Genomic DNA, 27,626 nt, shown 5'->3' with positions numbered 1-27,626 from the left:
CTCCCCAAAAAAACAAAAATGAAAAAATGTGCTAATTTCGCGAATCCAACACACCTCCTCCTTTAAAGTATAAGAAAACAATAAATATTAAAATATGCGACAAGAGCTCTAGGTAGTACTATCACAGTTCTATCGCTGATTGCAATTTAAAAAAAAATTCACACAATTAATATTTTATTACACTAAAATATTAAACATACTACGACACTTGGAAAGCGTCGTGCTGCCTATTTATCGAAGTTCCAGCGACACTTCTCGCCAGTTCTGGTAAAGATTTATAATACATAATCATTAAAAAAAATAGTTCTGACGATTGCATTTTTAAAATAATTTTGTAATACGAACCAGCACAACACTTGGACAAAAAGTGTCATGTTGTCTAATATGAGAAGATTTAATATTATAATTTAATATCAAAATATTGAATGGCATATTCCGTCGAAGTCCGGTGAAGTCCGACGTAGTCCGATAATAGTCCGTAAAGTCCACAAAGTCCGATAAAGTCCGGAAATTCAATGAAGTTCGATGAAGGCCAGCGTAGACCATAAAGTCTGACCATAAAGTTCTGTAAAGTCCGGTGAAATCCGACGTAATCCGATAAAGTCCATAACAGTCTGTGTAGTCCGGTGAGTCTTAAAGGAAGAAGTCTTATAGTCTTGTAGTCCGAGGTACATCTATTTTCCGAGTGGTACACTTGGATAAAAAATGCTGCCTATTTGTTGCAGTGTCCAAGAAGAATGAATCGTATATTAACCCTTAAACACACCGATCCCGTAAAATACGTAAACACATTTTCGGGTCTGGGAGACCTTTTCAACTTTGAGAAGTTATAACTTTGGTTCCAATTAACATTTTTCAACAATCTTTTTTTTCACGTGAAAGTTCAGGATCTCAGAAATGTGACTGCATAATCAACATTACCGAAAAATGATTTATTGTTAAGTTATAAAAGAAAAATCATTAAGCAAAAATTATTCACAAATTCACTTTTCCTTTAAAAAATCATATCTCAGCAACAAAAAATTTTTAAGGACTTTCAAATATGACGTTTTAAAGCTAAACAGTCATACTTTCAAAAAAAATTATGGTATTGTCATTCCTTATAAAAAGTATAATTATATAACAAGGAAAATATGAGGTATTTTTAGGTGTCTAAAAATCCACTTATTTTAAAAAATCATATCTTTGCAACAAAAAACTTTTAAAGCCTTTACAATACAATACGACGTTTTAAAGCTAAAGATACTTAAAAAAAAAATGTCACTGCCAATTCTATTAAAAAATATACTTACGTAACAAGGCAAATATGAAATATTTTTGATAAACTCAAAGTGTCTAAAATTGAAAATTAATGTGTTTCATAACATATTTCGGATCCTACGCAGAAGTCCTCTTTTTCACGGCACTATAGTATTTTAACTTTAGACAGAGTAATATATGCAAACGGACTTGTTTAAACGTGTTTTTTCCAGTTTTTTTTTATATAAAATTACTCACAAAAAAATTTCACTCACACTATATGGGTTGCATTTATCTTAACAAAACTTTGTTGCCGTGCCGTTCGAATTCTAGTTGACCAAAAAAGTTGATCAACCATGTCAATCGAAAGAGATCTCAAACTTTTTTTCGTCCCGGTCCGAACCTTCTATCTCATTCCGTCTTCACACAGCAAGCGTTCAAAACTTCATATGGAGTTTCTCTCAGACCCACTTATGTGTTTAAGGATTAAAAAAAGTATTTTTAAAAATGCAATTGTCAGACCTTTTTTTAAAAATGATTATATAGAACCAGAGCTGGCGGGAACTGTCGCTGAAACTGCGATAAATGGATAGTGATCAGCACGACACTTTTTGTCCAAGTGTAGTGCTAATTCGTACATTAAAAAACTATTTTTAAAAATACAATTGCCGGAATTATTTTCAAAAATGATTGTATAGCATAGAATTCTGCCAGAACTAGCAAAAACTACCGCTAGAACTGCCATAAATAAACAGCATGACTTTTTTATTCGAATGTTAATAAATATTTTATGACAAATATTTTAATGCAAAAAAATGTTAATCGTGTAAATTTTTTTGAAATTACAATCATCGATAAAACTTTGATATAATTAACTGAAATTCTTATCAAATGTACTAATATTTATTGTTTTCTTGTACTTTAAAGGAGGAGGTAAGCTAGATTCGCGAAGTTAGCACATTTTTTTTGGAGGGGGGAGACACAGAACTCCTCGTTATTTTTATAAGGAACTTTGGAACTCTATGTATTTTTTTCATATTAACAAAATGTCATGCTAACTTCACAAATCCAACGTGTTATCTATAAAATATAAGATAAGTGCGTGATAAGTATATCCCACGAATTAAAATGAGCGGTTGACAAATTGCAATATCAAGTTATAAATTTCAGACTTTTTTTTTACGTTCTTCAGGATTACCAAATTTCTCGAAAAAGCTTAATACCTTTCTATTTTTTATAATTTAAAAAAATTATCCATAATAATACTGTTAAAAAAAATGATGATAGACTCCAGACTTCCTCAAAGCATTCCGGAGATTTTGTTTGATTTATGATTATTTCGACCAATGCAGATTAACTTTGATCTCAGTTTAACTTACTCTTTATCTTTTCCTAGGTGTAAAAATTGAAAAAAGATAAAAAGTAAGTTAACTGAGATTAAAGTTAATCTATATTGGTAGAAATAGGCATTAGAGATTAACGCAACAAATCAGTTTACACACATAACAGATGCATCGAGCTTGACAATGGCCAAGGTCAGTTCCTTTTTATACGAATAGTCATATGGTTGTCGCGAAACGGATGAAACTCGATTAACAGAAGGAGGGACTAATTGTCTTGAACATTGAGATGACGGTAGAGTTATCGCTTTCTCACCTGATACTGTACGCGCTCTGAAATCTATAATTTTATACGTGACAAAAAAGGAGACGATGTCAATTAATCTATTAGGTATTAAACTTAATTCCTGCCGTTTTTTCGTCTATAAAATCGATTTGTTTCGAAGGGAAGATAAATAAATATCTTAATCAAAGTAATTTCCTTTATTTTCTACTACTTTTTCCCATCTCTCCGGCAACAGGGCAATCCCACGACAGTAGAACGCGGTGTCTTTTGAGGCGAAACATACATCCACCCATTTTTGAACTGGAGAAGTGTGTGTCCGTAAGTGCGTGTTGCATCGATCGAAAGAGATGGTAATCCGACGGTGCCAAATCTGGAGAGTACGCTGGGTGCGGCAGAACTTCCCATTCAAACTCGCGAAGTACCTGTTTCACGCTTTTCGTGACATGCGGTCGACCATTTCGGAAGCATTCAACCAAACTCTACATGTTCTTTCCGATGGAGTTTCATCATCATACACTTCGAATAATAAACGATGCGCTTCAACTGCGGTTTTTTTAAGGTCGAAGTAGTGAAGAAGCACATGTCGAAAAAACAGTTTATCGCGATTCATTTTCAGTCGATTGGAAAATGTCTTTGCGTCGAGAAATCTAATTTATGAGAATTGAATCACTTTCAGCGTGTCTAAACTACAAAAGACATATGACTTCATCGTCGAAACTCGTTGGAGTCAGCACCTTCTAGTAGCGAGCGGCAGGAATTAAGTTTAACACCTAATATAACCATTTTAGCATAAATCGAGCTATTTTAAATCGCGTTAGTTTTAAATTATAGATTAACAATCTATAATTAATAAATTCAACTTTTTTATCAATTTTGATGAATTTATTATAAAAAAAAATTTAATTCTCCTCGTTTAGCCTAATCGTTTTGAAAAAATTTACATCGTCGGCACGATGCATTTCAGAACACATCCTCCTTTCAGCATTCCGTTCGCTGCGATGGATCTGTTATCTTTGTAACCAGCTGTTGGAGCAATCGTTTCTAGGTAAGTACGAGAGATACAACTGTATCTGCATTACGGATTACACACGCGTGCAACACAATACAAATATATTTTCTTGCAATACTTTTTGATCGCAATGATTAGCTTTTTAATGCTAAGACTCGTGACATCAGATGATACGTATACAAACATTCGTTAAAGCGATATGAATTGAAGACGAGATAATGCGAGTATTGTCGTGATAACGTTTGAGTTGGACAGCTATAATCACGTAAACGTCGCACACGATATTAAAAAAAAAATGTAACTTTAGAAACGGTATCATTTATATTATAAAAGGTACAAAATCACGTTTAATAAAATTTTATAGAAACCATATTATTAATATTTTAAATAATTAACGTCGTAAGAAAATTTATTTTTTTCGAAGAAAGCAGTTTTGTTTTAATTTTCTAAAAATTTAATTGTACGAGATTACGTTTTTTTAGCATTAAGCTACATCCTCAAATTTTTCACATAATTATGGCTGTTTTCCTTTTAGAGAACACAGTCGACATTTTTAACATAAAGCGACACACTTCGCTTTCCATTTACAAACTCAATCGACACTTTTCGACTCTATTCAGGAGAGTCAAACTGTGTTCGAGTGTATTAACTTGTGTCGATTTGTGTCTTCTAAAAAGAAAACAGCCTATGAAGTCTGCAGTAGAATAGCATACAGTAAAATTAACAGATTGTTAGTCATAAAATTTTATCGCGATAAAGTAGCGTTTCCAATATCAGCGTATCAATCTATATAAATATACCTGTGATAAGTATTTTCATATTGCGATTTTTCAAGTATCTAATGTTCTCATTGCTATTTTAAGTATACTACTTATAATATTCTGTATTTCGTGCAAAAAATTTATATTGATGTTGTGTGTGTAAAATAAATAATATTAATAAATATACTTAAATATACATATACATATTAAGAAAAATATTTGATAACGTACATATACCAACAAATTCATAACACCTGCCTAAGATTTGTGTATGGGGCCAGAAAATTTGATCTAACGCCACTGTTTCAGGCCTTCGGTTGGTTAAACATTAAGTAAAGGTACAATTCTTCATCTTTGTTGTCTCGTTCGTAAGATCTTGCAATTAAATATCCCAATCTATCTACAAGCTTGTCTCTATTACAACCAAGAGCTTCATTCCATCTCGTCCTCCAGCGCTCGGTTTCAATCATCTTTAGCCTTTTCTCGTTAGCGTACAACTAACTAAATTTCAAGCCGCCTTTTTGTACATTGCAGTTAAAAAGATGCTAAAGTAACAGAACTTCCTCGACGTCGGTACTGCAGATTATTTTTCGAGTGAGATCAAGCTATCGCTCTTTGTTCAACTCATAAATCTGTTTTTGTTTTTTGATTATTTCGCCATCTGCGAAAAGACCTATCAACTACTGCTGGACACCATTACTGCTCTGTTTGACAGTTCAGCTTCGCTGAGCGAAATATGCATGCGGTAAAAGCACATTAGCATTTCTTTTTTGTTAGGCGTTCAGTCGTAATTTCACACGGTCAGTGTTATTCGTGCGTGTTTTCTGAAGGGTGCTCTACTATCATTTTGTACGTACGAGCTACACAACTTTTGTATTAAGGTAAAGTTAACCTTAGATGACGGCTATACGAGTAAATTTTTAATGATTTATTAACTTTTTGTTCGATTTTCTTGTAAAATTTATCTGAGCATCTCTTCTTTTTACGCGTATTTTAATTCTATAAAAAGTTTTTGTGATTCTGTAACGCCAATTCGAAGATATTTAGAAGCTGTAAATATCGGTAAAATTCGCGGTACTTTAGCATCCTCTTAAATACTTAAATCTCTTGTCAGATGATGTACGCGCCTGCTTGTCATTGTCCTCTTTCAAGGCAGCAGCATATTATTTCTTATTTCAACATATTTCTCATTTCTAATCTGTTTATAATGCGACTCATTTCGTTTTTTTTTTTATTATATCATATAGTTGAGTTAGAAAATTTCCTGTAACAATTTCGCATATCTATGATACTCAATGTTGTTACTTTTGTTTCTCTCCTTCGCATTTCTCTGAATTTGCCTACTTTATTGTCTTCAAATCTTATTTGTATGTCTTCATTTAATAATTGAACACACACACACACACACACACACACACACACATACATACATACACGTTATCAAATATTTTTCTTAATCAACTAAAAACTGTTGAAAAAAAAATTAATCACAATGAATTCCATAATTCTAGGTGTGAAACAAATGTATTGCAATTGACTCGATATTATTAACATAATTGTGCTGTCATGATAATGGCAGAAATAAAAGCAGAGGACAATGTCCATCTTGCAAACAACAGCATATGTTATCTCCCAAGTGTTTAATCTTACAAAACATAAATGCAGATACAAATATAATATTTCTGCATATGAAAATGAGATTAAATTTCGTGATAAAAATCATGACAACAATGACAAATGCAAGAAATAGAATTATACAATGTAAATCTGGAAAGCATATGATTTAAGAAAAGCAACAGTAAGGAGCAAGAGTTTTGGCGACAAGCAATACCCAGAATTATGTATCCTGAACTTAAACATTATATACTCCTGGCGTTACAAATGGCGCAAAATTATAAAAGAAATTATAGAAAATAATAGAAATTTGTAAATTAGGTCTCGCCATACCTTGTTAAAGCACTGGGCAATTCGACCTTGACAGGTAGTCTTAATTTATGCATTTTACTGTATACGTACACACACTACTATGTCATTTACAGAACAGTCTCTTCTTTGCCCCCTCTCTCTTTCTCTCTCGCTCTCTTTCTCTTTCTCTTTCTCTCGCAATCAGATGCGTAAACGTGCTTATACGTGCTTATACGGCTGCGTGCTACGAGCACGTACAAAGCGACGTAACGGCAAACATAACCAACAAAATACGCATCCGAATACGATCGCTTTCTTAAAAGAGGGAATAGAGGAAGCAGAGAGAGCCTAGAAAGAGAAGGGAGAGTGGTGTGGAGAGACCAAAGGAAAATAAGAAAGAAAAAGAGAGAGAGAGAATGTATGTGTGCGTGGATGTATGTCGTATGCAAGTGTGTATGTGTATATGAAACAAGAGGGCCACACAACACTAATGAAACGACACACGAACGAAACTAACCAACTATATAACGGAGGAGCGGGGGAGAGGGCAGTCTAGTGAGTGATTTTACATGGACACTGGACGACAAACGACTCCTCTTCGAGCTTGCGCTCGTCTCTCGGCGACGACGGATTCTCGGGACTAGATCTTGGATGTAAATTCATTTAGCCACTATTAGTCACATACGACGGGGAACATACGGGGCGCGCACGTACTGAATGTAACTTTGTTTCGTTCGATGACTGGACGACGCCACCGGTGGCGATCCGTAATGCTTAATCCAGTCCGCACGCTCGTTCGTGACGTTTGCCCCGTCGTCACATACACACTGACTACACGGCGGCGGCGTCCAAGTCGAACAACTCTCGCCAGTCTCGCCTTCACCCTCACCCTCGCCCTCGCTCTCGCCCTCGCCTGTGCGGCCCGTTCGGCCGTGGTTTGCACGCTCCAACCAGACGTGACGTTTCATAGAAAAAAGGACGAACGAAGATGGCGTCGTCCAACTCGTACGTTCTTGCGTCATTTCGCACGCGAAACGCGAGACAACGCAAGATCGGAGAATGAGGAATCTATTTTAGAAAACGATGTTATATACCAGAGAATCGCGAGTGAAAATTTCAGCGTTTGTCCGCGAAATTAAATATACACGCGCTCTTATGAACGACTCGCCGCCACGTGATGCGGCGACGTGAGCGCCATCTTCACGGTAAGTAAGCTGCGAGATATCGACCGATATCTACCCGCCAGATTTCGAATTATTTCATATTGAATCGATCGATTTACAAAGTTTGGATTTAGCGTCAATCACAGCCGGTTCAATTTTTTGCCTATATTACACAACATGATCTACATAAAAAAAAAGATTGGTTTGACTGTAGTGAGTGAAAGTTGTGATATATCGCTTGTATGCACATACAACGGTTTCAAGATAATTTGTTTACATGGAAAAACAGAATTAATCAATGTTTATTAAAATGCGGCATTAATCGATGAAATGAATCATGTGTTTTTACCTTGTTTTTAATGAATGACAAAAAAAATAAATTGTTGGTTGATCAAGATTTCTACATCGCCATATCATCAATGATATCACAGACAGTGAAAGACATTTGCGATAAAGTGCAACAGTACCTACGTATGAGAATGAGATGAGACCAACGACAAATGATGCAGAATTAGCGAATTAAAAATATTGCTTTATTCAAAGCGGATGAAATACATTATTGATGTGGTTTAATGCTGCTTGCAAATCTGGCTGGAAGTACAAATGCGACCATGATATACGATCTGATCCTTTCTTCGAGTGATGATGGGATAATGTAACTGTAATAATAAAATAATGGATAACATGATAAATAGCTGAAAGTAATATAGTCTCGTAACAAAAATGTAGACAAGTACATGTGCTACAAGTAGTAATAAAAGTACAGATTAAAAGTGGCTGTGCTACAAAAATTGTTAAATAACTGAACGTGTTGTTGTTAAATCCACATCATTACTCTTCTCCTCTTCGTTATGGATCTAAATCTTAATTCCGATGATTATTGTATAAACATTAGTAAATTAATCATTTGTTATTTGCCTGATTTTTTGCGACAAATAGGCAAGAAAAAATTTACTGTTATACAGTATCTTTATTTGTAAATAGTAGAGAAAAGTAATTAGATCTTAAATAACAATAACACATTCTTTTAATCATTTTATATTATTCGTGCAACTAAAAATTATCTAAACATGTAAACACAAAAATATAGATACAAAGCGTACACGGAGAATATTCTGTTGCAAATAAGCTTACCTAAGCAACGCTTTCCTCCAGCAGTAGTCCGTCTCGATAACGAGCAACTGCAATTTCATCATATATGTAGACGTGGTCCAAAACATATAAACGAATCATATACACCTAAGGGTTCTCCTTTGTTTTCTCCATCTCCAATTCTTTTTCGTCTCGCTTTTCCTCTTCTTTTGTGGTTGGAGACACGACTTGATGTTATCCAATGTTATGCGATTAGTCGCGCGCGACCTAATTATCCGGTACTATCGATCAACTGAAACGGAGCACACAGGACGAAGCGGAGCACACGGATACTTCTTTCTCGTGCTTTTCCGCAAAAGAAAAAAAAAGAGTAGAGAAATGGGTCGAAGGTTTTCCTAGGAAGTGCCCGAAATGACACACTGCACAGTAACCAAAGGATGCGCTAAACACGATGATGACCACTTATTTGGGAAACACGCGAGTTGCGAGATATCAACCTCCAAGAGAACGTTTCTCGATCATCTCTCCTAGCATTTTGCCGTTACATGTCCCTCTCATATGCTACCGTTTTCTCACACTAATCCTTGGATACTGACGAAAAAAAATTCGGGGAAACCTTGTGCCTGGCTGGCTGCCCGCTTGTCTACCTGCTCGCGATCCGCTTGCTATCGTAGCTGATATACGTGCTTGCTGGTACTTGCTTCTGCGTCCGATACGACGTGTCGCGAGTCGCGACGTCAACGAAGGCGCACGCGCTAGTTCATGGATTGCCGTGGTCACTGTGTTTTCGTCACGAACAAATCCGTTACTAGTTGACTACTAATTATTGTCATGAAAGATAAGGGCACTGATTTACTCACGAATGTTTGGCAGCGGTGCAGAGTTAATTTATCTCCAAGAAAACGAGCATTTGGGTGTATGTATAAAGATTCACTGAATCTTTTCTTTTGTACTACAACTTATTTCCTAAGACTAACATCTAAGGAGAAAAATCGATACAAATATAATGACACAATTAGAATGTATGTATTTCAAAATAAAATTTTGTATAAAATATTCTTATTTACATGGAAGACGAAAAAAGTACAAAAAGTATGAACAGTTCTATACATTTTATTCTAAGCTACATTCTAAAATTTTCTCCGAGAAAAATTTTACTTGGTATAATATATAGTATATGTTATGTATATTATGTATTTCGAGTAAAGTTTTCCTTGGAAAGGACGTTTTGGAACCTAATCTTAAAATTGAAATGAATTGACTTGTTGATAGTCTATTATTTAAACGAAATTAATAACTGCATCAAAACTTTCCAATAAATCTTCACTAATCATTACCCAGTAAATATTTTGTACGCAAAAGGATATCAAATTGGCACCAAATTTCAGTGGAATTTCGTACCAAAACCGTATTCTACTGTGTCCGCATTAGGGTGCTTAATGTAAACCAAATCTGACAAACATATCTGAAGTCAAATTGAAACCAATACCAGAACAAATTTGATAATAATAATGTGGCATCAAACACAAACTAAATCTGTTATCAAATGTGTTGACAAAATAATGCCAAATACAAACCAAATCTTTTAAACGTGCTGACCGAATGACACAAAATACAGATCAAATCTGATGTTTCCGAGACCAACAAAAAAATTTATTTTTTTTTAAACAGATTTTATTATTTTTATAGTTTAATCTGTATCTACTGTTTTACATATAACATTTTAATTTACTTATTACAATTACGCATTTTTTTATAAATTTTTGAAAACGCATGTTGGCGCCGGCGGGATTCAAGATTTTGGAATAACAACTTAACACGCTAACACTGAGCTAATCGTACACATATGATATCGTTAATAAAAAGTTATTTTTGAAATAAAGCTGAATTAAACCGAAAAAAACTTGCGTTTTGAATCGCGAACATTATCACTAACCCTATGATTATTTAGCCTTAGATATTTTTAATATGAACTATATAAATAATTAAAATCTTTTCCTGGCCAGATCAGTCAAAAAATAATAATTAGAAGTAGTATCGAAGCATAATAAAACATTATTAACGTAAAGAGCACGTTGCAAAAGTCAATTTTGCAATTAATTGTTAACAAATTATTAAAAATGACTAGGTATAGAGGAAAACTGATTGCACCAATCGATTTACCTGGAAAAATTACTAAAGAAAAATATATGACGCTTTCTTAATTGTTATAGTTGTTATAATTATTATAAACAAATTAGTTGCATAATTATTTTGATAAAAAGATAATGGTCAAATTTCGTAAACAGAGCATAATGTGCGTAATGTAACATTTTATCCTTGTTTAACTTTTGATGATCAACAAGGATTATATCATGTTATTTTTCAATATGTCATTTAGTGAAAAAACAGACAGTGAAGTTATGCGGAAAAATTACACGGATAGACACAAACGTCGTTTAGCACATAAAAAAAGTACAAATGAATTTAAAAGAATATGTAATAAGATTAAACAAAATAGAACTTGTAATACGTCAGCAAATAATAATAATGACCAAATAGATTTATTATTTGGTAATTCTTGTACTGATATGGAAAACACTTATTTACAACATACCGACAACATTTATGTACAAGTGCCCGCAGAAAATTGCGATGAACTAATAAACGAGGAAACTTTTAATAACTACAGTACAAGCATTGAAACAGAAATACAATCAGAAAACCAAGAAAATGTAAGTATAAATAACAATAAAATATGGAAAAGAGAATAAAAATTTATAAGTCTATTGTACACTATAATAATTGTAGTGTTGTTTTATTTTATTTTATTTGATTCTTCAAAATATTATATAAATATAAAAAAATATATACACTATTACAGTAATACAATTGTGAAATATTACAACAATATTACTGTGATAATCTCAGTAAAATTTCAGCAATATTTTTGCTATATTTTATGTAATATTGCTGCGATATTGCTGCAATATTACGTGCTATGTAGGAATATATTATATGAGCACAAGTTTATTTAAGAAGTTTTATTTATATAATTGCGATTATTTTAAAAAAAGATTATATTATTATTTTATTTTTAAGTTGATTTTTTTTATAGAATATTGAAAATGCTGAGGATACTGAAAACATCGAAATTAATCAAAGAGATAGTGACGTTGCAAATAATATTTCTGCATATAAACTTGAGGAAAATGATTTTAAGTCTGAAATTAAACAATGGACTGCAGATCATAAAATATGTTTAAATGCATTGACAAGTTTGTTACGAATTATTTTAAATAAAAAAACTAATACAAAATTTCCTAAAAATAGACGTACGCTTATGTCAACTCCAAGAACATTAATTAATTGTGTTACTTCTATGGATAAAGGCTCTTATTGTCATTTTGGTGTTAAACCAGCTATTTATAAAATGATAGAAAACAGGATAAGTTCAAAAATTAATAACTTAACAATAAATTTAATAGTATATATCTACAGATGGTGCGCCAATTGCAGCTTCTAATAGAAAAGTAATTTGGCCTATTTTATGTTCTGATGAGCTTTTACCAAAAGTACGAGTCATTGGTATACTATAGTATATTACGGTAAAAACAAACCAGTAGATTCAAATAAATTTTTTGAAGCTTTTGTAAATGAGCTGTTACCACTAATAAATATTGGATATACATATAATGGAATACGTTATAAAATCAGGCTGCATGCTCTAGTATGTGATGCTCCAGCAAAAGCATTTATTTTAAAAGTAAAGAATTATACCGGTTATAATAGTTGTACGAAATGTGTTATTCATGGCGATCGCATTAATGATACCAATTGCTTCCCAATGGAAAATAGTGAATTATTAATATTAAGAGACGACAAAGTATTTCAAAATTTTGGTTATTCTGAAAATTATCAGATAGCCGAAACAATTTTAAGAAATATATCTTACTTTGGTGCAGTGGGTGATGTGGTTCTTGATTATATGCATTTAGTGTGCTTAAGAGTCATGAGAAAACTATTATTTTTATGGATAAGAGGACCATTAAATACACGTTTATCTAGCTCAAGGGTATAACAAATTTCAGAAAAATTATTAGGTTTAAAGAAATATATGCCGTCTGACTTTCCTAGGAAAGCAAGATTTCTTGAATTCATTAAATTATGGCAGGCCAAAGAATTCAGGCAATTTTTATTATATTCAGGTTCAATAATTTTAAAAAATATACTCGATATAAACGTTTATGAGCATTTCTTAACATTACATATTGCGATTCGTATTTTGGCCAGCACTAAATATAGTAAAAATCCTCAATTATTGATTATGCAGAAAAGCTTTTAAAAATTTTTGTTCAATTTTTTGCAACAATTCACAGAGCTAAATATGTTTCTCATAATGTTCACAATTTGCTACATTTAACATCTGATGTAAAAAAGTTTGATGCTCTAGATGTTTTTAGCGCATTCTAATTTGAAAGTTACATTTATGAATTAAAAAGACTAGTTCGAAAAAGGGATAACCACTTCAACAAATTGCTAAAAAACTTTATGAATTAAATTTTTGTATTAGTCGTTCCAAAGTACGTAATAAAAAATTTCTTGATAATAATCACAATAATGATCCATTAGATAATGAACGTGATTATAAAGAATAATATAAAATATTAAATTTAAATTTATTTTATTTAAATTGTGATGATAAGAAAAATAATTGCGTTTTATTGAAAGACAATACCGTCGTTTGTGTCCACAATATTGCTAAGAGTCAAAATAATAATCTGTACATTATAGGAAGAAAATTGATACCTGATATAAATTTGTTCACTACACCATGCGAATTACAACTTCTTGGAATAGCCGTAGCCAAACAAAATAGACATATAGAATCATGGCTCTGCCAAAGTATATACGCTAAAATTTATAAAATTCCGTACAAAAATAAATTTATTGTTTTGCCAATATTACATACAATTATATCATATCAAGATGAATGTGCAGATCACGTGTAAATAATGAATGCATAGAGATGACCATATGTATAGATTTTAGAAGTTTTAATAATAATGCATTTTTATTGAAGTAATGTTAAACGTATTTCATAACTGTCCTGACTCTATATGTATAATTTTGTGATACTTTAACAACTTAACAAACTCGTTTAACAACTCTTAATGATATTGTTAACATCAATAAGACGTAATTGAAACGTCGTTTGACATTTCCTTATTCTTTTTAGGATGAAATATTGCAAAAATATATTGCAATGATATCACTGTAATATTTCAATGTTATTATCAATGTGTAATATATTAGTAATATTTCTGTGATATTTCACAATAATATGTAATATTACTGTGATATTGCAATATTACAGTGATATCACTGTAATATTACGTGCTATGTGGGATATATATATATATATATATATATATATAATTTTGTGTACGCTTGTGAAATAAATAATCATTTTTTGTAAGTGAACTGTGCTTAAATAACTTGCATTCCTAATCCAATGCGTCTGGTTTCTATATAACTACTCATAAACTATAAATGCAAGAACTTTATATGAGCACATGAGGAATAAAGAAATAAATGATTATCTCTAAACTGACGTAGTTAAAACAGCCATATGACGAACAACGACGACTGTTGGCGGTAAGAATGAGCTTGGCCAATCAGCATCGGGGAAGCTTGGAACATTATAAAACCTTGAAATTTAAGGCAGTACTTTGGTAATTAATGGGTAAAATTACCTGGCGACCGTGAAATAACAAGTAAGTACAAAAATTACTAATGATCAAACTATCATGTTACAGCAGTCTAGTGCAGAAATAGAAAACAAGCCTAGTAAAGCGGCGTCTACAATAGGGTCGTAAAGTCGCAGGAGTGGTCGCAAATCCAAATAAAGTTTCTGTTAATACGCGATATACCATGTTCTCTTGTAATTGGTCAGTCGTAGTGACGGTAGTCGCTGGAATTGGAATTGAATCAACTCCAAGCAACTACAACTACAGCGGTGTCTACAATGGCTTTGTTTACACCGAATACTTGATACGCGTAATATTTAGTAACTTTCTATTCAATTATCTTAATTTCGGTAATAAATTTAATGAATAGTCAAGGTCCGTGGATTGGCGCTGGAGGGGAAGGAAGGTCGTTGCATAGCCGCCATTTTCGAGACAGCGAGTCAGTATTAGTGTACGTAGGTACTACAGCTATTAGTTGTGTGAGTGAGCGAGTGTGCAGTAAAAGTATGGCCGCCGCCATTTTCGTTCCACATCGTTGAAGTGGATGCAACGACCTTCCTTCTCCTCCAACGCCAATCCACGGACCTTGATGAATAGTATATTAAGCTGGTATGTACACCCATGGAATTTGATTCTGTCATCGACGAGAGACTATTAAAGACCTCTAACCTTACGGAAGTTTGTGTGACTGTTAAATTTTTAATGATAAACTGACAATACAGTACTAATTTTATAATTTATTGTTATCCTGAAGTTTCATAGATATGTTTATGTATTTGTAACCCGAAAATTCTCGATTTTTATTAAAAATTGCAGTTTTGATGTTAACATCCAAGTTTGATTATCGACAGAGATAATAACTGATCAAAAAGAATTACAATTTTAAAGCAATATACAATGATATTATTAAATATAAGTATGCATATTTGCTTATGAAGTATTTGTATAATAAAAAAATCAAGATTTTAATAACGTATTACTTAAATATTTGTATTAACAATCATATGTATAGTCAATAACGTCATCGCTCTTCAATTACCGCCGGGCTCCTGGGGCCCCAGGGTTGACGGTCTTTAATAGTCTCTCGTCGGTGATTCTGTCCATGGGGAAATTTTCCAAACTGAGAAGTCACCACTTTCTACATACTCGCAGTTTATGATTAATGTAACGACTAGAGCTTATTGGTCGTTACGTTAATCATAAACTATAAGTATGTAGAAAGATAGCGACTTTTTAGTTTGGAAAATTTTCCCATGGACAGAATCAAATTCCATGGGTGTACAGTCGTGTTCATTATAGTTGCGACACTTTTTCTTCGATGGTTTTTGGAATGTAGCCTTGCTCATTGAGCGGCGAACGTAATTGGTTAGATCCACAAGAAAGAACCAATCATGTTCTCAGCTCTTGTTATAGTTGCGTGTTCAGAGACGCATCTAAGAAAAAGTGTCGCAACTATAATGAACACGACTGTACAATCGTTTTCATTATAGTTGCGACACTTTTTTTTGGATGCATTTCTGAACGCGCAACTATAACAAGAGCTGAGAACATGATTGGTTCTTTCTTGTGGATCTAACCAATTACGTTCGCCGCTCAATGAGCAAGGCTACATTCCAAAAACCATCGAAGAAAAAGTGTCGCAACTATAATGAACACGACTGTACACCCATGGAATTTGATTCTGTCCATGGGAAAATTTTCCAAACTAAAAAGTCGCTATCTTTCTACATACTTATAGTTTATGATTAACGTAACGACCAATAAGCTCTAGTCGTTACATTAATCATAAACTGCGAGTATGTAGAAAGTGGTGACTTTTCAGTTTGGAAAATTTCCCCATGGACAGAATCACCGACGAGAGACTATTAAAGACCGTCAACCCTGGGGCCCCAGGAGCCCGGCGGTAATTGAAGAGCGATGACGTTATTGACTATACATATGATTGTTAATACAAATATTTAAGTAATACGTTATTAAAATCTTGATTTTTTTATTATTTTCTATATTTCTTAATACATGCGTTGTTTCTAGGTGAATTAATTTGGCGTCAACAATGTGCGAGATTTAATACCAAATGGACGTAATACAGTTATTGTTATGGAAAAGATTTATGTATACATATATAAAGCTAAAGATTACACTGAAATAATCATTTTTTACCTCCATGGAGAATGTAATATTTTCAATGCTGTCGCACAAGCAATGGGTGCAAACATAATTGGAATAAATAAATCACTTGTCATAAGTTCGGTGGTGCAACAAATATTTTATCCTCTATGTGACAGGATCTGGCTTCCCTTCTTCCAAAGACATTTTCGAGAGTAAGGTAGCTTTCCCTTCTTCTAATAAACCAGTCTTCATATCCTTTTAAGAAATAATGCAATAGATAAATATTATAATTAAATATAAAGAGCCGCATACTTTAAAATAATATTACCTTCAATAGTTCCAGCTTTTCTCAACTGGTGGTCTGTCTGGCCAAGAACTCGCCAATAAATCAAGAATTTGAATATCAAATTCATTCTTCATCACTTTACCATCCATCTGTTTCAAAATGTTGCGTGCTTGTTGCATCAATGGACCAGAAAGTGATACCTATGCAAATAATAAATTGTATATTTATTACAAAATTTTTCTTACGTCTTACGTAATTAAACTAAAATCTTATTTACCTTTCTTTCAATATCATCCTTGTATCTTCTACTTCTTCTAAAAATAAGAAAAAGTTAGCTTTAATTAATAAATAACACATTTTCCGTATCGACTTTGGTCTAATTGAGCTTTATAAATTCGTTGTTACAACAACGATGATCTGAGATGCTTAGATGTAATTAAATAAATTATAATTATAACTGTAACAAATATTTAAAATTTTAATTTTTTATATTTATTGTAGTTATAATTTATTTAACTACATCTAAGCATCTCAGCTCATCGTTGCTGTAATGACGAATATATAAAGCTCAATTAGACCAAAGCCGATCCTATACGAAAAATGTGCGAATATTTTTGGTAATTATGAAGGAGACGGTCCTTCTCACCGATTTTGACAAAATTTTACATATTTGTTCATTTTGAAACATACATTAAGAATCTGAAAGAAAAAATCGTCGCTCTCAAGCGGGTAAAAAGTTATGAAGTATTAAATAACGACGTTTGTGAGGTTAGGAAATCTGTCACACTGACGGCATAGAGAGACCGAATATATTTTTTAATTATTGCACCTGAAAGTAAATGCTTAAAAGGGGGAGGGGCTTCGCCCCTCCCCCCCCCTCCCCCAAAATCTAACCCAACCCAACCCGTGTCCCAGTTTTAATTCAAAAATTGTTTTGCGTGGAAGTTGAAAACCCCCCGCCACATGGGTTTTCAACTTCCACGCAAAACAATTTTTGAATTAAAACTGGGACACGGGTTGGGTTGGGTTAGATTTTGGGGAGGGGGAGGGGCGAAGCCCCTCCCCCTTTTAAGCATTTACTTTCAGGTGCGATAATTAATTTTGCTGTGTGACAGATTTTCTAACCTCACAAACGTCGTTATTTAATACTTTATAACTTTTTATCCCCTTGAGAGCGACGATTTTTTCTTTTAGATTCTTAATGTATGTTTCAAAATGAACAAATATGTAAAATTTTATCAAAATCGGTGAGAAGGACCGTCTCCTTCATAATTACCATATTTTTTTATAAACTCTATTTGAAAAATATTTGCGAGTATACTTATCTTATATTTCCTCCAAGATGCCCAAATTTTCTTTGTGACACCTTGTATATCAATATTTGACATTTTCATATCAACATGACATGACATATCAACAACATTTTCGCGCTAACCTCCACAACTGCAGTCGTTCTCATCTCTCGTTATAGTTGCGCGTTCAGAAATGCATCTAAAAAAAAGTGTCGCAACTATAATGAAAGCGACTGTACAATATGAATCAAGATAATTAATTAAATATAGATATCACGTATACATTTACACGTATTGTCGAAATTAAGACAATTTAATAGAAAGTTACTTGTTAGTATGCGTGTCAAGTGTTCGGTGTAAACTAGGTCAATGAGGTCGTACAGTCGCAGGAGCGATCGTAAATTTCTGTATTTTCGGTCGTAGTCGTAGTTGCTTGGAGTTGATTCAATTCAATTCCAATTCCAGCGACTACCGTAAAGCCCGTATCAGACTAAGCATTGAAAATTGAAGATTGAAGATTAAAGATTGAGCTTTGGCCAATCAAAATAAAAGGAGTTAAAATTTCCTTGTTTTGATTGGTCAAATTTCAATCTTTAATCTTTAATCTCAATCTTCAATGCGTAGTCTAATACGGGCTTTACTATGACTGACCAATTACAAGAGAACATGGTATATCGCGTATTAACAAAAACTTTATTTGAATTTACCACCATTTCTGCGATTTTACGACCCCATTGTAGACGCCGCTTAAGGCGATGCTGGAGATACCAACTGAACACTATTATTTTTAATTTCAGTAAACTTTTTATTGAATTCACAGAATGATAAATCCTTCTCTACAATTAAAGTATTGACAAAAATATAATACGCTGGCTATAATTTGACACGAAAAACGAAAAAAAGTTGCAAAACTATGTGCTTCTGTAGTAGTCTTGTGACAATATATATTAGGCCTGTTCGTGTTGCTGCTCTTTTTGAATTAATTTCTTTGTCGTCTCTCTCTTTCTTACGATCGAATATATATTTATCTCATCTCGAGTGCAAAAATTTTTGGGGATTTCAAGCAACTCGAACAGACCTATTGCTTATGAAAGTTTTAGACTTTGTACCTACAAAATAACCATCCAGCATACTGTGAATTACACGTAAGATTAGGCTGCGGTCCACTTGACGCTACAAATGCTTCGAAGCGTTTGATTAACCAATCGGAACAATGAATTTTACAAATTGACCAATCAAAAAATATTTAGAAGCATTTGTAGCGTCAAGTGGACCGTAGCCTTAGTGTGCTTTTAAAACAATCCTAGAAGCTTTAGTATAAAAGATATTTTCAATCAAAAATATCGTGTTTATGTGTGCGTGCAGAATCGATGTGAGAATCGGTGAAGAGTGAGACTGAGTGAAACAGAGCACTAGTTTAGTTTCTCGATGTTGCATTAGAGGCGCTAAAGTCAAAAGAACAAGGAAAGATGAGTGCGTTTGACAAAGAGTGCTAGCTTATACCCCTTACTCTTTGCCTCACGCGCGACCCATAGTTCGTAGAAGTAAAATCTGCAGTAATCTGAAGTACTAATGTCGAGTGAATTTCACCGTCAGTCCAGCATCGCCTTAACTAGAAAGCTATAGCCAGAGAGGAACCTGAGAGCGGCCACGGCGGCCTTTTTCCTATAACGCTTCGAAACTCCCGTACACTAGTGACGCACATCCATTCTGACCAAAATGGGAACTATGTGTCACATCCATTTTGCAACCCGCCGTTAAAAACAGTGTGGATGTTAGCATGGACAACAACCCACATCCATCTCTCGAGAAATGGATGTAGGTTATTGTCCGTGCTAACATCCATTTTGCTGTAAATAAAATCTGACGCGTATCGCGTGTGCTGCATCCACAACAGGGCTCGAGAATGTGCACAAATGATTAATTACGTCTACTTTCGCGTAATTTTTTATTTATTATAGTCTGAATTATTTACATTAACATTGATATTAATACATATCAATACGTTTATGCCCATATTTTGCACATTCATATTCTTACTTAAAAAAGATGTTTAATAGTAACAGAGAGAATTTGGTTCTTTAATAAAGAAACATTCTATTTTACGCAGTACTTAAAAAATAATCGTAATTAACATCACATCATATGATGAAGAAGAATTAATAAATGTCTTTCCACGAATAAATATACCATCCTTTTATTTTTACATAATTTTTTATTATTTAAATGTCTTCAAATTATACTTTTGAAAAAATTAGCTTTTTTAATTTTTTTAAATCTTAACGCAACTCTCTCTCTCTCTCTCTCTCTTTTAACGTGATTGTCCTTTGTTTAGGCCTTCAGTTAGAGAGAGAAAGCATCGTGGTGATAGCATCGACATACAGAATAGACTGCTGATGACCGTGGTGGGGGTAGAAAGACACATAGAGTGAGAGGCAGACAATACGAAGAACGTTCGTTCTCTGTCTACTAAGTTTGATTGGTTGTTGTGGCCCCAGCAACCAATCAGACTTAGTAGACAGAGAACGAACGTTCTTCGTATTGTCTGCCTCTCACTCTATGTGTCTTTCTACCCCCACCACGGTCATCAGCAGTCCATTCTGTATGTCGATGGGTGATAGACATGGAGCAAGCGGCGATGCTATCTTTATGGATACCCTCCTCTCCACTCTCCTCTCTCCCATCACGTTTTCCGTGCTACGTTTAGGCCGTAAAATTCAGAAAGAGGATTTCGGACGATTTCTGGGCAGGGACGTAGAGAGGCCAAAAAGCGCCCACTCTTTATAAAGCGCCTACTTTTTTTTTATTTTGTTACAATGGCATATGCGTGCATACGCATGATTTACAAATGACAATACACGCGTTTAATATGGCATAATAAATATAATAATAATAATAATAATAAAAATAATAATAATAATAATAATAATAATAATAATAATAATGTAATAAAAATCAATGAATACTTAGATATATGGATACTTGAGTATTATTTTTATGCTCTAACTTACAAACGTAAAGATTATTGATCTGATTTTAATACAACCTTTCAACAGTTTTTACGAAATATCACGTAAAGATTAATCAAAACTTTAAAAAAAAAAAAATTAATAAAGAATTATATAATAATATACGATATAAGGTATTGAAGTGTTAATCAGTAAAGTAACGGATTTTAATCAAATTTTTTTCGATATTAATCTTTATTAACTAACAATAAGAGTGAAAAAATGCAATTTACTCAAATATTTTCAAAAAATTAAAATTAAACAATAATTAAAATATATGCAGCAATTTTCTAAAAATGTTTTTTCAAAGCAAATGATAAAAATAAATATATAAATGTGTGATTTTTACAATTATTTTATGCAAAGTTGCACATTGTTGATTTGAAAAAAAAATTATTTATTGGCTTTATTGTCGTCCAAGTGACGTATTTTGTCAGTCCACACAAGGCTAATTATAATGAAATAATACAAAGAAATAGCTTTGAATACGCGTCGCATCTAGGTTTTCATCACGCATGATTGTCAAATCTGACAACATTGTTGCTTCTTACTGTATCGTAACGCGTTAAATTCAAAAATTATGACAGATAATGTATGACAGGTTAAATTAATTTTCAATAATTTATTGAACATAAAACACATAAAACACGAATATTTAAAATCTCAATCAGAAAAGACAATTACGCCAGAAATAAATAAACTAAATAAATAATCCAAACATTTTCATTAATGATTTCTTTTAGTTCAGTAAGATAATTTGTTTTAAATTGATCTATAGAGAGTTTCACTTAGTTTTCATATAATAAAAATTAAAGATAGTTTATCACATGGGTTTTGTAAAAAAATTAAAGATATCACTTGGGTTGGAATAGAAATATTTTTCAATGAAAATACAAAGATGGTACCATTACGTAAATACTTGTGTGATGTCCAGCCTTGAGAAATAAATATTTCAAAGCATACTTAGAATTTGAGGAAGACAGGAAAGGTTTTCGTGGATTACTAAAAGAGTGCGTCCCGAGTTGAATGCACTATTGATAACTTTGGAATGTCGATCTTTGGAATGCTGCAGATGCCTATTTCTACGAGTTATATAATCATCGGTTTCTTGACCAAGTTCGGATTTTTCTTTTAAAAGTTTTCAGAGGAAATTGAATTTAATATGATATAACTTTTATAAATATTATCTTGTATTTAACTTTTTTTACATTATAAAAACAATTCTACAATTATAAAAACAATTCTAATCAAGTAAAAAGATAATTATTATATATATTATTCAAACAAGTATATGTACATTTAATGGACATTAAAACTTACGTTGAAAAAATTACATTTCCAAAGATTATTTTTAAGAATTCAAAATTGGAAAAAAATCATAATCGAAAAACTAATCTTAAATAATACAATACAATAATCATAAGTATTTGAACTACGTTTAATTAATACAATTATCTAAACTTAGCCGTATTTAATACAGTACAAAATTATTTTTTCAAAAAAAGCATCAAATTTTTAATACGCAAAAATTTGGCGCTACTACATAAAAAAAAAACAATGAAAAAAATTAAAACAGAAAAAAGAATGCGTACACTTGGTGTCTCTTTTTACCTTTTTTTTTGAAAAAGTAATTTTGTACTGATATCACGCGTTTTGTAGTGTTAAACATTATGTATATTTTTTTAGGTAAAATACATGATTTCAACTTCGCATGACTGTAAAGAATTAATAATTTATAAATCAACATGTAAATAAAAAAACCACTATCATTTCTATCATTTTCAATAATAATTTACTTTGCTATAAATGACTAAAAAGTAAAATTATTAAACAAACTAATTTTTTAAATAATCGAATGAGGAATCGTACTACATAAATGTAAAGTATAGGAAAGTTAGAGAGTCGATGAGACGCTAGTAAGGGAGAAGCTGAATAGGGAACGGGACAATAAGAAGGGGAAGAGACAGGTCAAAATCAAGAATGCTGAAACCGAGGGATTAGTTAAAACTAACTCACGTTCCAAAGCGGTTGATCAAGTTGCCTATTAGTAAACTGTGCATCTATTGGGACGGGAACTCAGACGTTCGGATCTTAGAAAATAAAATCCCGGAAGTAGGAGAGATTTTCTGAAAATCAGGATTGGGTAAGTTAATAAATTTTTTTAACTAAATTAGATTAAAGTTAACGGCACATAAAATTAATTTAGTTACGTTGTTACGTCTGGCGGACAAAAATTTTCTTTTTTTCACATCATCCGTCTTAAAATTAAACGGTAGAAGCAATTAAAACTAAATTCAGAAACGCCTTTCGACCAATCAAATAAATTCGAAACCATGCTGAAATAATACTCAACTTTAATTTCACGATCATACTGTAAGAAATATGTGAGCTGCGGCGAGAGTGGCAAAGCGAACGGCTGCCGACCGATGGCGCCAGCTGATCGGCGAAGCGAGCGGGAGCGCGAGCGGTCATGCTCCGAAATGATGACACGGTACGTCATAGCAGACCGTCAGGAAAAGAGGGAATAGAATATCGCGACCAAGGTCCGTGGATTGGCGTTGGAGGGGAAGGAAGGTCGTTGCATAGCCACCATTTTCGAGACAGCGAGTCAGTGTTAGTGTACATAGGTACTACAGCTATTAGTTGTATGAGTGAGCAAGTGTGCAGTAAAAGTATGGCCACCGCCATTTTCGTTCCACATCGTTGAAGTGGATGCAACGACCTTCCTTCCCCTCCAACGCCAATCCATGGACCTTGATCGCGACGAGAGGGGCCAGTGTTGTTAGACGGGCCCGCTTTTTCGCGCATGCGCGTCAGATGATGCTTCAGTGAAGTATTTATTACTGACAGAAAGGAGACCTTTGGTAGCCTATACAAATTTTTTTATAAATGTAGGGAAATATTAATATATTCTTTACATTTTCCATATATAAATACACATATATAAAATACAAATTAAAAATTAAGTAATCGCTACTTAATAATACAGAATAAGAAAAGGAAGGTTAAATAATTTGTTAAATAAAATACGCATTTAAATAAAAATAAAATATTTTATTTGGCAGAATGTCATAGAATACCAACATTTGTTGCTAGGGCAAGGAAAAACTGCCAAAAAACCTCACCAGTATTCAAATAAAAACAATTTTATAAAATTAATAAAAATAAAAATAAAATATACAACACATTAATAATAATTAATAAAATAAATCAGTCTTCGTATATATATAATTATAAATGAAATTAATATTAAATAGACAATAAATAATTATTTCTATATAAATAATTTTATATAAATAATATTATTTTTAAAAATAATTGCACGTTTGTTTGGCTGGATTTGGATTTTTAAAATAAATATTCTAAAACACAAATATAATTAATAATAATAAAGATAAACATGCATTAAAAAATGTGGCTAGATGTGACTCTATGCAAATTAAATAAAAAAAATAACAGCGTAAAATTATGCAGCAAAATAATAATAAAAAATAAAAACGAAGCTATTAAGCAAAATAATTATTAAAAAAAAGCAAAGCTAAGACCATCAAATTTGTATTAACTTTTATATAAATTTTGTGCAGTGTGAAGTTCTAAATGCCTTAAATCCGTATCAAAATTTGTACAATTAATATTGTGTGCTTGAAAATTAGACCGAACTACGCACATTGCAGAAACAGTATCATTAGATAATCGGTTTCGTTTTTTATTTTTAATGTCGGTAACCATAGAAAAAATTCGTTCGGTCTCGGCATTAAAATGGGGAAAAGATGAAACTACGTTAACTAATAATTTTAAATTTGGAAAAACTTCTCCGGTAAAATCTTTATAATCTAATATTTTTTCCCACATTTCATCAATTGGCAAAGATTCAAATTCTTTTTTTTGTTTATCATTAAAAATTGTTGGCAAAATTCCTCACTCAAAAGCTAAATTAGTAATATTAATATTTTCTACTAGTGTGCCAATATATATATATATATATATATATATATATATATATATATATATATATATATATATATATATATATACCCTATAAGCGCGTAATATTATTTGATATTAAATAATATTCTTGGTATATCCTTAGAATATTAAATGAATAATATAAGAATATACCAATAATATTAAATAATATTAAATAATCTTCCTGGAATATGATTAGATTGTTATATGAATATTATATGTCCACTTCATATAATATTAAATAAATAACATTATTTGAGAAAAAAAAATTTTATAATGATATTCTGAATATTTAAAAGGTAATATTATTTAATATTATTAATAATATTTAAATATTATCTAACATTATAATGATATTCTCAATATTAAAAAATATCATTATTTAATATTATTTAATATTATAATGATATTCTGAAAATTAAAGAGTAATATTATTTAACATTATTTAATATTATAACAATTAAGTTATGTGATAGGTAATCGGTACTCTGTATGAAGGATATATGGACAAATGGAAAAAATTATAAATTTTATTACTTTCATCAAATAAAATCTTTATTCATAATTTCGTATACTTTTAATTCGTTGAATAACAATTCTAATCTTTTTATAAAAAAAAACAATTTTTTGAGAAACGGTATTTATAATTTAGATTATACAACTAAAGTATATCTCAATAAACAAAAATTAAAAAAAAATTATTAGACAACAAAGATATATATTAATAAACAGAAATTATAAACAAAAAAGGAAACGTTTATGCATGACTTCTTTTTTTTTATAAAATTTTAAATTAAATGCTATAAAAAAATAATCATTCTTATCTCTTGTTTTTTAGTCGATCCGTTGCGTGAGCTAACCAAATTTTAATAGGTGCGCTTACATCCCCCTCAGTGACATCCTTGAACTTGCTTCTTACAACACCTAAAATTATCATAGAACGTAACTATAGAACGAAAAAATAAATTAAAACTTTGATAATGTAAATATATTTTGTTGTTAAAATGTAATGAAATTCAAAGAAAAAATAAAGTATATAAAATTTTGTGTCATGCAAAAAATAAAGTTTGAACGTGTCATTATTAACAATTTTATAATATATTTCAAGAAATGTTTACTCCTTTAAATCTCAAAAAGCAGTATTAACATTTACATAAAAAATAGAATTTTTATTTTACTCATAATTAAAATAAATAAATTATAATATATAATTTATTTATTTTAATTATGAGTAAAATAAAAATTCTAATAATTATAAAAATTAAAAAATGGCATTATCAAATATTTTGTAATATGTTAACAACTCTACTTTTACATAAATAAACGATGTTAAAATTTCAAATTTAAGTAAATTATAAGTCTATTCTTACCATATATTATTTTCCATAAAAGCAATGTTTCAAATCTCTGTTTGTTTTCTTTTTGTCCAGTCCAACTGAATTTTGTAGCTACTTCATTTGTAAACAATGTTGTCATAATTCTCGTAACGGTTTTTTTCATAGTACTTTGTGAGTTGAAATAAAGTGCCGATTTCTGTAAAAAAAATAAATTTTGATAACGGATATTTACAATGATATACCAATTACATTTCCAAAAAAAGTGGAAATACTGTAAAACTTAAAAAAATGTCCAAATTTTTCTAAATAAGTAAAAAATATACAAGTATTATTGGATAATACGTTTATCTATACTTACAACTTGGTTTTTAAATGTCTCATCATGTTTTAATTGCTGTTCAATATCTCTTACGTCATCGAGACTTTTCATGGGGAATTTTTTATCCAAGATTTTGTTGTCAGTATCATAAATCTGATTTTCCAATTGTTGAGAAGAATTGTGCAGTTTCTTTAACAAACACTCGCAACTCTTTATGCGATTAGTAATATCTACCAAACTACTAATTATGAATTTTTTGAATTTTTTTTCTGTTTCTGGAAAAAAGTTAATATTTGAAAAAATTTTTAATTACTTATGAAAACAAAATTTTAAGTTATATAATAAGATTTGTTATACAATAATATTCCAAACATGAAATTTTTACCTGCAGCTTTTTTATTTCTGTTATATGCCAAACTTTTACCCGTAGCTTCTTGACTTTTGTTACATGCCAAATTTTTTACAACAGAGTTATTACTTGTATTTTTCCGAGGATTTGAATTGTTTGATTTGTGATACTCATCAATGTCTTCTTCAATCTCACTATTGGAATCTAATTTATTTGTGTCAATGTAATCCATATTTAAACTGGACACAGATGTAATTTTTGAAGTTGGTGGTTCTGGATACGTCAATTGTGAAGGTTTATTTTTTTTGGCAATTTTGCAGCAACAGAAGCATCTTCATTATCAGAAGCATTATCTTCAGATTCAGAAGTAGTTAAAGTTTTCTTACAGCGTAATTTTCTTTTACGTTTATTTTCTTCTTCATCTGAAGCAGTATTA

The 27,626-nt window shown here is 31.6% G+C and overlaps 3 protein-coding genes across 8 annotated transcripts in view; 1 reads left to right on the top strand and 2 right to left on the bottom strand.

Annotated features, from left to right (window-relative positions):
* LOC105198487 (phosphatidylcholine:ceramide cholinephosphotransferase 2) overlaps nucleotides 1-9,478 on the bottom strand; it is a 30,655-nt gene extending 21,177 nt beyond the window's left edge. The window contains exon 1 of one of the 3 annotated variants that reach the window (XM_011165202.3): nucleotides 8,838-9,478. In XM_011165202.3, coding sequence (XP_011163504.1) covers nucleotides 8,838-8,923 — 86 coding nt within the window. In that variant the 5' untranslated portion in view covers nucleotides 8,924-9,478. Of the gene's footprint in view, nucleotides 1-6,582; nucleotides 7,578-8,837 lie in introns of those variants that run through there. The other 2 variants (XM_011165211.3, XM_026137159.2) reach the window with 2 other exon arrangements.
* Nucleotides 9,479-9,586: 108 nt separating this feature from the next.
* Nucleotides 9,587-16,604, top strand: LOC120359209. 4 transcript variants are annotated; one of them, XR_005576044.1, is made up of 3 exons: nucleotides 9,587-9,711; nucleotides 11,176-11,509; nucleotides 14,394-14,891. XR_005576044.1 is itself a non-coding variant. In XM_039455984.1 (3 exons), exons 1-2 carry the CDS (start codon nucleotides 11,129-11,131, stop codon nucleotides 14,511-14,513), a joined length of 501 nt encoding a protein of 166 aa, XP_039311918.1. In that variant the 5' UTR covers nucleotides 10,995-11,128; the 3' UTR covers nucleotides 14,514-14,551; nucleotides 16,556-16,604. The 4 variants fall into 4 exon arrangements, 3 of the variants coding, with proteins under 3 accessions (XP_039311918.1, XP_039311917.1, XP_039311916.1); XM_039455984.1 differs by lacking the exon at nucleotides 9,587-9,711 and adding an exon at nucleotides 16,556-16,604 and having other exon boundaries at nucleotides 10,995-11,509; nucleotides 14,394-14,551; XM_039455983.1 differs by lacking the exon at nucleotides 9,587-9,711 and having other exon boundaries at nucleotides 10,995-11,509.
* A 9,361-nt stretch (nucleotides 16,605-25,965) lies between these two features.
* On the bottom strand, nucleotides 25,966-27,422 carry LOC120359098. Its single transcript, XM_039455413.1, has 4 exons — nucleotides 27,227-27,422; nucleotides 26,881-27,071; nucleotides 26,556-26,718; nucleotides 25,966-26,109 (listed from the first exon to the last, which is right to left on the bottom strand). Exons 1-4 carry the CDS (start codon nucleotides 27,420-27,422, stop codon nucleotides 26,006-26,008), a joined length of 654 nt encoding a protein of 217 aa, XP_039311347.1. The 3' UTR covers nucleotides 25,966-26,005.
* Between the last annotated feature and the right edge of the window lie 204 nt (nucleotides 27,423-27,626).

This window comes from Solenopsis invicta, chromosome 12 (genome assembly GCF_016802725.1).
Source record: "Solenopsis invicta isolate M01_SB chromosome 12, UNIL_Sinv_3.0, whole genome shotgun sequence".
Taxonomy (NCBI): domain Eukaryota; kingdom Metazoa; phylum Arthropoda; class Insecta; order Hymenoptera; family Formicidae; genus Solenopsis; species Solenopsis invicta.
This window is presented reverse-complemented; position numbering and strand designations above follow the sequence as displayed.

Coding starts and splice junctions, on each gene's coding strand:
- LOC120359209 (XM_039455982.1), top strand. CDS start 11,129: ATGATCAACAAGGATTATATCATGTTATTTTTCAATATGTCATTTAGT. Junction 11,510..11,892: donor AATCAGAAAACCAAGAAAAT/GTAAGTATAAAT, acceptor TTTTTTTTATAG/AATATTGAAAATGCTGAGGA.
- LOC120359098 (XM_039455413.1), bottom strand. CDS start 27,422: ATGGATTACATTGACACAAATAAATTAGATTCCAATAGTGAGATTGAA. Junction 27,072..27,226: donor CAGAAATAAAAAAGCTGCAG/GTAAAAATTTCA, acceptor GTAGTTTGGTAG/ATATTACTAATCGCATAAAG. Junction 26,719..26,880: donor AGACATTTAAAAACCAAGTT/GTAAGTATAGAT, acceptor TTTTTTTTACAG/AAATCGGCACTTTATTTCAA.